This window comes from Pituophis catenifer, unplaced genomic scaffold, assembly GCF_029215685.1.
Source record: "Pituophis catenifer annectens isolate HBS135680 unplaced genomic scaffold, rPitCat1.0.hap2 SCAF_2, whole genome shotgun sequence".
In the NCBI taxonomy this organism is placed as follows: Eukaryota; Metazoa; Chordata; class Lepidosauria; order Squamata; family Colubridae; genus Pituophis; species Pituophis catenifer.
Genome location: NW_027256882.1, coordinates 32,777,861 through 32,791,420, shown reverse-complemented (window position 1 = coordinate 32,791,420; position 13,560 = coordinate 32,777,861). Strand labels below are relative to the sequence as shown.

Here is a 13,560-nt window from a genome sequence, read left to right as displayed (position 1 = left end):
CATTTAATACTCCTCTTTCCTTCCATAAGGCTCCATGGGCACGCAAGGCTCCAAAGGTATATTTGCTATTAATGTTTGTCCCACAGCCAGCTGTAAGGCTCTAGTTAGAGTGACCAGTTCAGCTAGTTGGGCATAAATGTTTACTGGTGATGAGTTGACTTCTACAACTTCCCATGCTGTCACCACTGCATATCCGGCCTTTCTCTGGCCTGCTACCATAAAGCTACCAGCATTCACAGTCAGCACTTGGGATCGACTGATCGGGTCTACTGGCACAGACTGAATCCACTACCTGTACACAATCGTGATGCAATTCACCTGGGGCAAGAGTGTAGCTGGAATGAGTAGCTCTAATTGCATACCTCTAATTGGATGGCTGGGGAGTCAAGCAAGAGGGTCTGATACTTGGCTTGGCGGCCCCCCAGTCATCCAAAATGCTCCCTTTACTTCCATAATCTCTTGAACCTCCTTTGGGACTTTTACTATGGGATAAAGTGATAGTGTTAACTGTTGAGCTTCTTCAACTAGCAGGGCTGTTACTGCCGCTGTTCCCAAGCCATCCCAATGCCAGAGCCTAATTTCTGGGTGAGAACTTTCATTGCAATCCCCTCCCATTCCTGTACAAATAGAGTAAAAGGCGTAGTGGGGTCTGGAAGCCCCCAGTGCTGGTGCTCCCAAAAAGCTCCCTCTCTATTTGTGTGAATGTTATCTAATCCATTCACAGATTTTCCCATCCCCCCCTTTAACAGCCTCGTAAACGGGCTTGATGATAAATCAAAAATTAAGAATCTGAAATTCTACAAAAACCCAAGACTCCCAATTGTTTTCTGTTAAAAGGGGGCTTTAATGGATTGCCTCCCTCCTTAGGCTAAAAGTCTCCAGCTGTGCTGCAGAGATGCCATATCCTAAGTTTTGAACCTCCTGCTGTGCAATTTGGGCTTTTGTTGTTACAGGCACATTATAGCCTTTCCAGAAGCCCCAACAAAAAGTATCTCATAGGTAGTCCAAGGAGCAATAGGTCTGTTAAGGACAGATCTACCGGCTCCTGTATCTATTAACACCTTATGTTTAGATCCCCCAATTTGGACTTCCACCAAGGGTTGGGGGAGCAATAGCTTCCTTCCCCTGGCCTCTTCCCTCTTCTTTTTCTGCTTGCATGGCTCTAGCCATCAGGCACCCACTCTTCCAATATCCTCCTTTCCTGCATATAACACACTGGTTGGGGCCCAAGGGGACCTTTCCTCTTCCATGCCCTGAACTCCCCCTCCTCTTCCGGATTGTGTCCCCTTCCTCACAGCTTTTCCTGCCTAAGGGCATCTGCTAGGAAGATAGCATTTCGGGGAGCCTTCTGGATTTCTTTCTTATTTTCTTCTTACCCTCTGGAGGTAAAAAAAAACTTTATAAGCTATCTCAACCAATTCTCAAATGCCTTTCCCTGGACCTCCTTCTAATTTCTGTAACTTTCTTCTAATATCTTCTGCTGACTGCCCTATAGAAATCATGTTTATCATTTTCTGATTTTCTGAGGCTTCAGGATCTAAATCAGTGTATTGCCTGAAAGCCCAGTATATTCTTTCAAGAAAAGTCCTCAGGACTCTCATCTTTCTTTCTGCCTTATTTCAGATACTTTTGCAAGATTCTTACTTTAGGGAACTCCATTTTGGATTCCATAGAAGACTAAAGATTGAGAATTCTGTAGCCTCATATTGTCCCCATCATCATCCAGATCCCATTCCGGCTCCCTGAGGTGGAATTCCCAGCCGGTTGTCACTCTCATGCTCTTTTTTTTAAAAAAACTGCCACTCCATTGTCCCCCGTTACCAGTCTCTGTTCCTCTGGTGTTAGAAGGACATTCATCTGTGTCTGAATGTCTGCCCAAGTGGGGTTATGTGTCCTTATAACAGGTAAGAATAGTAAGCACATTTTCTCTGGCTCTTCCCTATAAGTGGGATTTTGTTGCTTCTATTATAAAGGTCTGAAATAGAAAATGATGTGTAAACTAGGATGGAATCTATTTCCTCCTCGTACCACTATATTTTCTCTAAGTGGAGCCTGCATCTCAGGTTTCAGTTTTGAATGAGATTGGATATCACAAGAGTCACTCATTTTTTATTATGTTGTTCCTCAGCCTCCCCGCTTCTCTGAGATCTCCTTGTCTGGGGCCTCCCATTCCATGAGTAAGTAGGGGGTGGCAGACCAGATCTCAGTCCTCCAGTCCACCCTTCTCCTTTCTTGCCATAATATCCTTCTCCGTCTCTTCCATTTGAGTCAACAGAAGCTTCTCCTGTCCTTCTAACCAGAGTTGTAGCTCTCTGAATTCAGCCACTACATCTTTTTTCACTTCTTTGATGAGGTCCTAGAACAAGAAGGACAAAAGACATAATTTTATTTTATTTTTATTGTTTTACTTAATTATTTTTACTTTTATTTTAATTGTTATAATAATTAAACAGATTCCTTGAAGAATCCAGAAGTGAGGTGGGAGAATATCCGAAGAAGACAAAAAACCCATTTGATATTAAAAAGTGGAGGGGGGAAAGGTTTTTTTTTTAAGGCTCTAGTTTAATGATCTCTCATGAAAATTTTCTTGGCAATCAGGGATTCCAAAAAAAGAGATAGAAAAATGTTTGTGTCACAATTTTTTCAATAGGAGGAAATATGGTTTGCCTTAATTTATTAAACAAAACAAACCCATTGTATAAAACACGGCTCATGGGATAGGGGCACTTAACCCAACTGTGACTCATTCAGCCGATGGTGACATCTCAGTCCCCAGGTTAAGAACAAGTTCTGTGCCCTAATACCGTCTTTAACTTGAATTTCATTTAAGTCAGAATTTGTACTAAAACACAGGCTGCCTATTATCAAAGATGGCAGATGGTGTTTTCCTTCCTATTAGCTCAGAAGCTCTTCACCCTTGGATCAATACTTACAAGCATCTCCTTCACTGTTTGCTCTGTGTCTCCTTTGTATGTAGCTATTTTTTCTTTCTCCTCCTTCTGAGCCTTCAGGCAATCCTCCAGCTTGATCTGAAAAATACAAGTTTTGAGTTTCTTTTCCGTAAAGGATTACATCGGAGGGAAGACCCAGTTAGAAGATATATGCAATCATCATAAATACATGGCAGTTGGCAAGCATCCAAATTTTGATCATGTGACCACAGAATGCTGCAATGATCACAAGGGTGAAAAACATTATGTCACTTTTTTCATTGTCATCGTAACTTTGAACAGTCGCTAAACGAATGGTTTTAAGTCGAGGACTACCTGTAATGGCATTAAAGTGAGCTGCCTGAGTCTCCTGGTTGCAGTCATCCAGAAACATCACTGAGAAATGAACGTTTGGCCTGATCCAGCAGGAGTGTTTTTCGGGGTCTGCACTCAAGACTTTGGAGGAATGACAATTTCGTTCTAGAGCAAATGTGGAAAGGGAGCTGGCAAAGGGAGCCTATTTCCCCCTACAGGCAATTTCCCTTGCTAAGCAAGACAGTTAAGTGATGTTCTTGCTGCAGTTGTTTTTTTAAAAAATAATATTTATTAAATTTTCAAACATTAAAATATACAGTATAAAAAAAAAGAAAAGAACAAAAAATAAAAAACTATAACAAACAACAAAAACAACATACAAAAAGAAACATATCAAAACCTAAGCACTAGTAACAGATTTTCTATATCGGCATCTCTATCCTCATTAACTTCCATACACAAATTCTACTTCTATCTGTCTTAACTTACATCCTTATCTAAGTTACAGTATCTTCTATTCACAATTCGGAAGCAGCTTGTTATCCCGGAAGAATATGAGGAAGATAGGGTTGGTGGGCAATGGAGGGGTTTTTCCCCTTCGTATGCATACCAACCTCCTTCCTCCTACCCCCTCCTGGGACTTTGTTTGCCAAATAAAGGGCCTGTTATCTGCCCTGACTGAAGGAGTCCGCCCCCTTCTCCACCCCGTTTTCCTCTCTTCCCCTTCCCTTCTTTTTCTCTTTCATCTGGACTGACTAGGATACGATCTGGAGCATAAGACCTTACCAAGGATTTCTGTCTTTGCCCCTGGCATGACTCACGGATTGACTGACTGATAATCTATCTCCCTCTGACCATGGGTCAGTAAATTGATGCAACTGCTGAGGGGTTCTTTATCACATCAGGACTTTCGCCACTGGGAGAAGTACTTTTCGATCTATGACCCTTTGAGGGTCCCGCCGTGAGAGGGCGGACTGGACGCTGTTCCCATTGGCTGAAATTGTCAGAACCCTCCTACTGTCGTGGGAGGACAGTAGAGATACCAATGGTACATCATTGAACAATATGGCCCCATGATACATCTTGAGACCCCTGATTAAGCTCCCTTCCTCCATCGCTGCACTGGGAGATGTACACGACTGCGGATTTGCTTGCGCTGCGAGACTCCCCCCTCTCGCAGATGTGGCCCTCATCGTTATCGAGGGCCCACCTCAATGACGGGCTTTGGGACCCAGAGAGGTGGCATGTGAAAACTAGGGGGTTGAGGGCTTTTTTATCAAATTTTTTAGTTAAATTTTTAAGGGGTCTCAGGGAGGGGGAGGGTCAAATTAGAACTCAGGTTGTGGGTTTGGGGGAAAACCCACAAGGGGGAGGGTCGGGGTCGGGTGTGGCTGTAAAGCACGGTGGGGGGGGGTGGGCCCGGGATCGAGGGGGGGGGTTAGAGCTCATCCAGATAGTGTTTTGAATATCAATACTGTGGGTGGGAGGGGTAGATATGGCGGGAGCAGGGGGCCATATCGTGTTAGGGGAGCTCGCACTCGCTGTTTACGAGCGATGGCGTGCTCCGGCCCCCTAAGCTCCACCCGTTTTCCAGGTTGCACAGACCCTCAGGGCCCGGGCCTTTGGCTGATGCTGTGCAATGCCAGGTCCGTAGTAAATAAAGCCCCCCTCATTTGTGATCTTATTCAGGAGGGGGGTGCGGACCTGGCAGGTGTTACGGAGACCTGGTTGGGCCATGAGGGGGGGGTTCCCCTCATTGAAATGTGCCCTCCAGGTTTCCTTGCCTTCCATCAGCCAAGGTCACAGGGGAGGGGCGGGGGGGTAGCGGTTATCATTAAGGAAGGTCTGAAACCGAGGGAGGCCACTGTCCCTCAGACGACCGGCTGTGAATCCCTCCTCGTGAGATGGGGCCATGGGGTTCAGATGGGTTTGCTGATCACGTACCTGGCTCCCTGCCACGTGGCAGCAGCCCTGCCCGAGCTACTCAATGTCATCGCCGCGGTGGCGGTTGATACCCCCAGGCTTATGGTCATGGGGGATTTCAACCTACCGTCCGTGGGCGAGGCGTCTGAGGTGGCTCGGGAGTTCATGGCTTCCATGACAGCTATGGACCTGACCCAGTTAATTCATGGCCCTACACACACGGGGGGAAACACGCTGGATCTGGTTTTCGTCTCTGGACAGTGGTTGAGTGATCTTGAGATAGGGGATATAGTCACCGAGCCCTTGTCATGGTCGGATCACTCTCTCCTTCGTTTCGACCTTCGAACCGCTACACCCCGCCGCAGGGAGGCGGAGCCGGTAAGATGGTTCCGCCCCAGGCGCCTGATGGAACCTGACAGGTTCCAGATGGAGCTTGGGCCATTCCCTGAGGCTCTGGCACACGCCCCAACTGGAGACCTAGTGGCCGCCTGGGATAGGGCGGCCGCTGGAGCTCTGGACCGGGTCGTGCCTTTGTGGCCTCTGACCCGGCGCCGATCTCATTTAGCTCCTTGGTTTACCGAGGAGCTGAGGGAGTTGAAGCGCCGGAAAAGACGCCTAGAGAGTAGTTGGAGGGCCAGCCGTTCTGAATCGGACCGGACACTGGTAAGATCTCATATTAGGACTTACCTAGTGGCGATAAAAGCAGCGAAATGTAGCTATTTTGCTGCTCTTATTGCGTCATCAGATAATCGCCCGGCCGCCCTGTTCAGGGTGACCCGCTCCCTGCTCCACCAGGAAGCGCGGGAGGACCCCTTGGAGGGTAGAGCCGAGGATTTTGTTCAATATCTGTATGACAAAATCACTCAGATTCGGGAAGATCTGGACTCCGACTGGGTAGTCTCAGGAGGAGGGACAGGGGCAGGTCTTGAGAATGTTATCTGGGATGAGTTTGATCCTGTGACCCCTGAGGATGTGGACAGGATTCTGGGTAGACTGAACGCGACCACTTGTTTATTGGACCCGTGTCCCTCCTGGTTAGTGCTGGCTTCTCGGGAGGTGACACGAGGCTGGTTCCAGGGGATTATAAATGCTTCGTTGGGTGAGGGTGTCTTTCCTGCCGCCTTGAAAGAGGCGGTGGTGAGGCCTCTCCTCAAGAAGCCATCCCTGGACCCGGCAATGTTGGTAAATTATCGTCCGGTCTCCAACCTTCGTTTTGTGGCGAAGGTTGTTGAGAGTGTGGTCGCGAAACAGTTCCCCCAGCACCTGGATGAAACAACGTATCTGGATCCGTTCCAGTCGGGTTTCAGGCCCGGGTACAGCACGGAAACGGCATTGGTCGCGTTGGTTGATGATCTCTGGAGGGCTCGGGACAGGGGGTGCTCCTCTGTCCTGGTCCTGTTAGATCTCTCAGCGGCTTTTGATACCATCGACCATGGTATCATGCTGCACCGGTTGGAAGAGTTAGGAGTGGGAGGCACTGTGTTACGGTGGTTCTCCTCCTTTCTCTCTGACCGGTCGCAGTCTGTGTTGACAGGGGGACAGAGGTCGACCCCGAGGCCCCTCATATGTGGGGTGCCGCAAGGGTCGGTCCTCTCGCCTCTCCTGTTCAACATTTATGTGAAGCCGCTGGGCGAGATCATCCGTGGTTTCGGGGTGGAGTACCATCAGTACGCTGACGACACCCAGCTGTACATCTCCACCCCAGATCACCCCAACGATGCCCTTGAAGTGATGTCCCGGTGCCTGGAGGCCGTACGGATCTGGATGGGGAGGAACAGGCTCAGGCTCGACCCATCCAAGACCGAGTGGCTGTGGTTTCCGACGTCCCGGTATAGTCAGTTGACGCCATCTCTGACTATTGGGGGCGAATCACTGGCCCCCACGGAGAGGGCTCGCAACTTGGGCGTCCTCCTGGATTCACGGCTGTCTTTAGAAGAGCACTTGACGGCCGTGACCGGGAGGATTTTTTATCAGGTTCGCCTGATTCGTCAGTTGCGTCCCTTTCTGGATCGGGACTCGTTACACACAGTCACTCATGCCCTCGTCACCTCCCGCCTGGACTATTGTAATGCTCTCTACATGGGGCTCCCCTTGAGGAGCACCCGGAGGCTCCAACTGGCGCAGAGTGCGGCCGCGCGGGTGGTAATGGGAGCGTCATGGCGCTCCCATGTGACACCTCTCCTGCGCGAGCTGCACTGGCTCCCGGTGGTCTTCCGGGTGCGCTTCAAGGTTTTGGTTACCACCTTTAAAGCGCTCCATGGCTTAGGACCTGGTTATTTACGGGACCGCCTACTACCACCAATAGCCTCCCACCGGCCAGTACGCTCTGTTAGAGAGGGACTCCTCCGGGTGCCGTCAGCCAAACAATGTCGGCTGGCGACCCCTAGGGGGAGAGCCTTCTCTGTGGGGGCACCTACCGTCTGGAATGAGCTCCCCCCAGAGATACGGAGGATCCCGGATCTGCGCACCTTCCGCCGCGCTGTGAAGACTCTTTTATTCCATCAAGCAGGCTTGGCCTAATCTCCTCCCTCTTTTAATACATAAATTTTAAATCTGTTCTTAAATTATTGGGGTGTTTTAATTTGTCTGGGCCAAAAAATGATTTAATTCGATTTTAATCTGGTTTTTAAATTTTTGTATTTATGTATCTTATTGCTTGGCTGTTCACCGCCCTGAGTCCTTCGGGAGTAGGGCGGTATACAAATCAAATAAATAATAATAATAATAATAATAATTTTTGTGATCATTTTTTCTCCTGGTCCTAATAATATCTTATCCAATTCCAATTGTTCTCTGTGTATACCATATTGTTCCCTGTCTTTTTTATATTTTGTCCTAATTTGCAAATATGGCCACCAGTCAATTTTTATTCCTTATTTTTTTAAAATCCTGTTCTGTTTTTAAATTTCCAAGGTCTTGCTGCAGTTGTTAAGTGAATCACTGCAGTTGTTCACTTTTAGTAACACAGTTGTGAAGTGATTCTGGCTTTTGCTGAAGTACGTCATTAAAAGTCCCTTGAGCCTCCTCTCCAGTCTGGTTCTAATTCGCATCTGCGCCAGGCTAAACCCAGTTTGTGGACAACAGAAAAAGTAAATTGGTCCAAGGATTGCCAGGAAGACCAAGGATCTGGATGCCCCTCCGCAGGGATTCCTCCTGGCTGACTCCTACCTGGTATTCCTGGAAAGCCTCCTCCATAGGGATCACCGAGTGGCCCTCGTGCTCTTTGGATCGGTCGCAGACCACGCAGATGAGGGTCTCGTGGTCCTTACAGAATAGCTCGAGGGGCTCCCGGTGCTTCAGGCAGAGGCTCCCTCCTTCCTCGCCCGGATGGCTGCTGCATAGCTTGGCCCCTTCCAGCACCCGCGCCAGCTGCCGGTTGGGGAGGAGGCTGCGGGGCGCGAAGGTCTGCCTGCATTGGGGGCAGGAAGCCTCCGATTCTGACGTCCCCCAACTGCGGGTCAGGCAGCCCCGGCAGAAGTTGTGGCCGCACTCCGGGATGAGCACGGGGTCCTGGAAATAGTCCAGGCAGATGGAGCAGGTGGCTTCTTCCAGCAAACCCTGCAAGGGCGCTTCGGCCGCCATCGCCGCCTCCTCCGCCGGGACAAAGAAAGAGAAAGTTAAGTTTCGTTTCTTTTCCTCCAAATCAGGTGACCGCCTTTGGGCTGTGCCCAGACGGGAAACCGAAATGAATTGTTGTTATTCTTGCGGTCAGCCTCGCTGGCTTCTTAAAGGGGAAAAAAGTGTTTTAAAAACAACAAACTGGAGAGAAGCAAACATTCACAGGATGGACCCCCGATCAATTATTATTGGCCCAATCAGCTCATCAAAGAGGGGGGGGGGAGTTTTCAAAATAATCTTAATCTTCTTCTTCTTCCTTCTTTCCTTCCTCCTCCCCCCCCTCCTCCTCTTCCTTCTCCTTCATATCCCTCATCGGATGTTGGCGATCATGTTGGCGATCCTATTTTTATCAACAGCCGCATGAAAAAGTGCTGCTTTTTAAAATCTGGGGAGAAGCAAATATTCTTGGGACGGACCCCCCAGTCAATTACTGATCCAAGTATCCTGCTAGAGGGAAAGATATTGAAAAATCCTGGGGAGGAAGAAACATTCATGGGGCTGATTCACCATCAATTATTATTCAGCCAGCCACTTGTTAAAGGGGAAAATGCTTTTTTAAAAAATGGGAAGAACGAAACATTTATGGGACAGAAACGGAATGGAGTAAATTTGGCATGGCAGAAACTGGGAGAAACCCTTGATAAAACCCCAAAGCCAATGCTGCAATCGATAGGATGTCTCACAGATAAAGGAGAACGTAGAAATTATAATCCTTCCCCTAACTTCTAATATGAATATCTGGCAAAGGAAGACCTGCCTGGACTGTCCCTTTCCCAGCCAGCCAATCAGGAAATGGATCAGGAAAAGTTCCAAAATTGGGCAAAGACTACCTTGTGGATTATGCAATATATAGAATGTGGAATGGGATCATTTGCTGGATGGAAATCTTCAAGTTTGACCAATGAGCTCCCTTAAGGCAAAAGATGGATAGAAAGAGCCATTAGGAGTCTCAGGCCAACCTAGGACAGGGGGACCCATGGGGGGGGGGAAGGGAATCTGGTGGGTGGAGAACATGTTATAGTCTCTTTTTTCAAGGGCTTTTGGGGGAGGCTTCCTTAGTCACAATGGGCTCCCCAAGGGGACATGGACACTCCCAAGCCCCTTCCTTTATCTTGCCATTTCAGAGGTGGCACCTCATTTATGGAATGTCCTCCCCAGAGACCCTCAGTTGGTACCCACAGTGGCCTCATTTTGGCACCAGGTGAAAACCCTTCTGTGTTGGGAGGGAGGGAGGGAGGGGAAGGAAGGGAGGGAGGGAGGGAGGGAGGGAGGGAGGAAGGAAGGAAGGAAGGAAGGAAGGAAGGAAGGAAGGAAGGAAGGAAGGAAGGAAGGAAGGAAGGAATCACTAATATGACTGAGGCTACTATGATGCTACTAAACAGATTTAGGGCCTGGAAACTATAGATACCAAATTTCCATAATATTCACATCTAAATCCCTTTTTAATATCCCATATTTATGTTGCAGGAAAACCTTCAACCTAGGAAGTTTAAAATTGTATCATCTAGTGTGTTAAAGGGAAGTACTGTATAGCAAAATCCTATCTAATTTTTTAAAGTCTGTATTCTAACTAGTAAAATCACTGAAAACATTTCTCTATATCTTGCTGTAGCATCCTTTTTTTTACACTAATGGACACTCTTAGGTAACAATTCTGTTCCTAACTAATTGTTGTCCCCAATTGGGGTCTGAACCTGGTGCTGAGGCCAATGAAGGATGCCAGACACGAGGTGCAGGTTTTGATTGCTTTTTATTGGGGTACCCCAAGGAAAAGGGCTCCTGGCCAAAATGCCAAGAGAGCCAAGAACAAAGGATGAAGAAAGCTTTATACATTTTCACTAAAGAAGAAGGCAGGACAAGGCGGGATAGTAAGAAATATCATCTAATAAACATTGTAGTAATAATTTTACAGTTTGTTCTATAGGTCTCTAGCTGTCCCTATTCCTAAACCTTGGCTAATGAATGCCCCAGGAGTTATCTAATGCCCCTTTGATTTGCTGCAGGCCATCTCTATTCCTAACTTTTAGCTGAGGTCTGTAATTTACCTAACTCTAGTTACTTTTATCAGCTTTCTAACTACCCAGAATTGTTACAAGCTTTACACATGCATATTTCCTGTGAATCAGCAGCCTTTGTTCTTGCCAGACAGACTCCACAATTACAGGCTTCCTGACTTACTTTCAAGTGGGTGCAAGACCTGGCTTCATTTTAGCAGACAGCCCATCATTTGCCCCCCCCCCCCCTTTGAATCTGAAAACTATTTAATTTTCCAAGATTCACCCAACATCGTTATTCGGTTCTTAACCAGTTGGAATCAGGCAACCATCCTGTCAGTCAATGCCACCAGCCTTTCCATTCGTCCATGGGGGGTGGGGGGAGGAGTTGCAGCTATCTTTGTGATGTGTGTAGTTCGGCTGTGGAATTCCTCTGATTTGTCCAGAATCTGCACACAGCATTGTTGTCCAAGTAAGGGAGACAAACATCCTTAGGATGCCATATATCTAGAGCCATCCTATTCTGAACTGAACTGTCATTCTCCGAATGGCTTCTTGATCTTCTGCTGCAGCAATAAAGAAACTCCCCAGTCTCATTAGCTAGGATTTCCTCCACTGCCTGTATACGATACATTTATTTATTTATTTATTTATTTATTTATTTATTTATTTATTTATTTATTTATTTATTGGTTCGATTTATATGCCGCCCTTCTCCGGAGACTCAGGGCGGCTTGCAATGCGTTAAGCAATGGCTTTCATACTTTTGTATATACCTGTTTAGTAGGGCTTTTGGCCCCCCTAAGCGGTGTTCTTTTTTATACAAAGTCAGTTTATTGCCCCCACAATCCGGGTCCTCATTTTACCTACCTCGGAAGAATGGAAGGCTGAGTCAACCTTGAGCCTCTTGAGATTTAAACTCGTGGTAATTGCAGGCAGCTAGCAGCTAAGTGCTATTTAACAGCAATTTAGTCCACTTCGCCACCAAGGCTCCTGTAGCTGGCATTATTGAGGGTCCAGAGCCCACTGAACAAAGTAAGAATTGGTAGTTCTTCAGGTACTTTCTGGATTGTTCAAGGTCCCTCTGGTTTCTAATCTTCCTTTCAGGTAAAGTGGGCATAATATAGGTGGGTGGGAGGAGCACAGTTACATAACAAATCATATGGTCTCATCCTGACAGTAGTTAAGTCTACTTGGCTTAATATTTTAGCCTTCACATACACACACCCCAATCAGCTCTTGGTAATAATTGGCTAACTCTCCTAATTCTAGTGTGGGGAGCTACAAATACCTTTTGGGGAAATTTCCTAATTGAGAGAAGACCTATGGGAGATGGTAGTTCTCCTCTCACGCAACGATGGTTCCGGAGGCTTTTCTTTCCAGAACAATAACTTAAGTCCCAGTTCTTCTACTGAGGAAGTCCCAGGCTGCGCAGTCCAATAATCAGATGGTGGGTATTTCGTCACTCTGGAAGTGATCTGTCCAAGATGCCAGGCCTTCCACTTTTAGTGCCACATATGTGGTCAGAAGCACTTGAAACGGTCCCTTCCACTTCTGATCCAAGGACATTGTTAATCCCCATGTCTTTACAAGCACTCAGTCTGTAGGCTGAAATGGATGTACTGGATGATCTAGTCCAGGGTATTGATTTTTCTGCAGATAACAGGAAAGAAACTTCATAACCCCAGCGAGTTGTCTTACTTATTGTTACAAGGTCAGTTCACCCACCAGTGGGATGGACCTCTCCTCTGCCTTTAGGGAGGGATGTCGTCGCCCAAAAAGGGCCTCAAAAGAGGCTCAAGCCTATTCGCTGTCGAGGTGCAATGTGCAGCCCTAACAACATGAGTGGCAAAGTTTGCGATGAGGACAGGTGAGCCTCCTGGCATAAGTGAGCTAGCTGTTGTTTTTTTAAAATCATTACCTTTTTCTGCTATAGGACTACTTGCCAGGTGGTAGACTGAGTAAACCTTCCGAGTGATCTTTAACTGTTCACACAAACCTTAGCTGTGAAATATGGGTCACAATCAAAGGATATACTATTTGGCAGCCCAAACCCAGGAATGATTTCTTCCAGTAGGACGTTTACTACTTCATGCTCTCTATTAGTCCTGCAAGCAAAAGCCTCAGGCCATCCTGTGAAGGTCCATGCTAGTCCCACAACATACTTAAAAGCTTGCTTTCTAGGTAATTCAGTGAAGTCTATTTCCCAAATTGTCCCTGGGTAGTTGCCTTTAAGTTGGACTCCTAAGGGGTGGGCGCCTGGCTACTTTTGGATTATTTCTGGCATAGATCAGACAAACTGCTACAGCTTGGGAGGCTGCGGAATAGAGACCCTTGTCTACTACACAGCATGTCACTTAGTCTACCAGTGCCTTTGACCCCCCAATGTGTGCTGGCATGTATTTGTTATAAATGAATCCTCTGAGGTGTATTTGGTAGAATAGGTCTGCCCTCTACCTTCCACCACCCATCCTTCCTCTCCCTGCCTCCAACTGATGTGGCCCATGTCCTACCCTTGGGAGTCCAAGAGAGTGGAGAAGTGGGTAGGGAGAAATAGGAGTTAGGTAGGCTGTTCATTCTAAGTGTGGTAGGGAGGCTTCCTTAGCAGCTCCATCTGCAGCCCAATTTCCTTTTGTGTAAAGGGGAATCTTAGAATGTCCCTTGACATGTAAGACTGCTACTTGTTTTGTTTGCCAAGCAGCCTCCAATAATTTTAAAATTTGTGGGCTATATTTAACGGTTGATTCTCTTGCATTTAATAATCCTCTTTCCTTCCATAA

At 47.1% G+C, this 13,560-nt stretch overlaps 1 protein-coding gene across 1 annotated transcript; it reads right to left on the bottom strand.

The window, feature by feature from the left end:
- Nucleotides 1-2,089: 2,089 nt before the first annotated feature.
- Nucleotides 2,090-8,786, bottom strand: LOC139309316 (E3 ubiquitin-protein ligase TRIM17-like). The gene is made up of 3 exons (XM_070933371.1): nt 8,337-8,786; nt 2,934-3,029; nt 2,090-2,356 (listed from the first exon to the last, which is right to left on the bottom strand). Exons 1-3 carry the CDS (start codon nt 8,748-8,750, stop codon nt 2,204-2,206), a joined length of 663 nt encoding a protein of 220 aa, XP_070789472.1. The 5' UTR covers nt 8,751-8,786; the 3' UTR covers nt 2,090-2,203.
- Between the last annotated feature and the right edge of the window lie 4,774 nt (nt 8,787-13,560).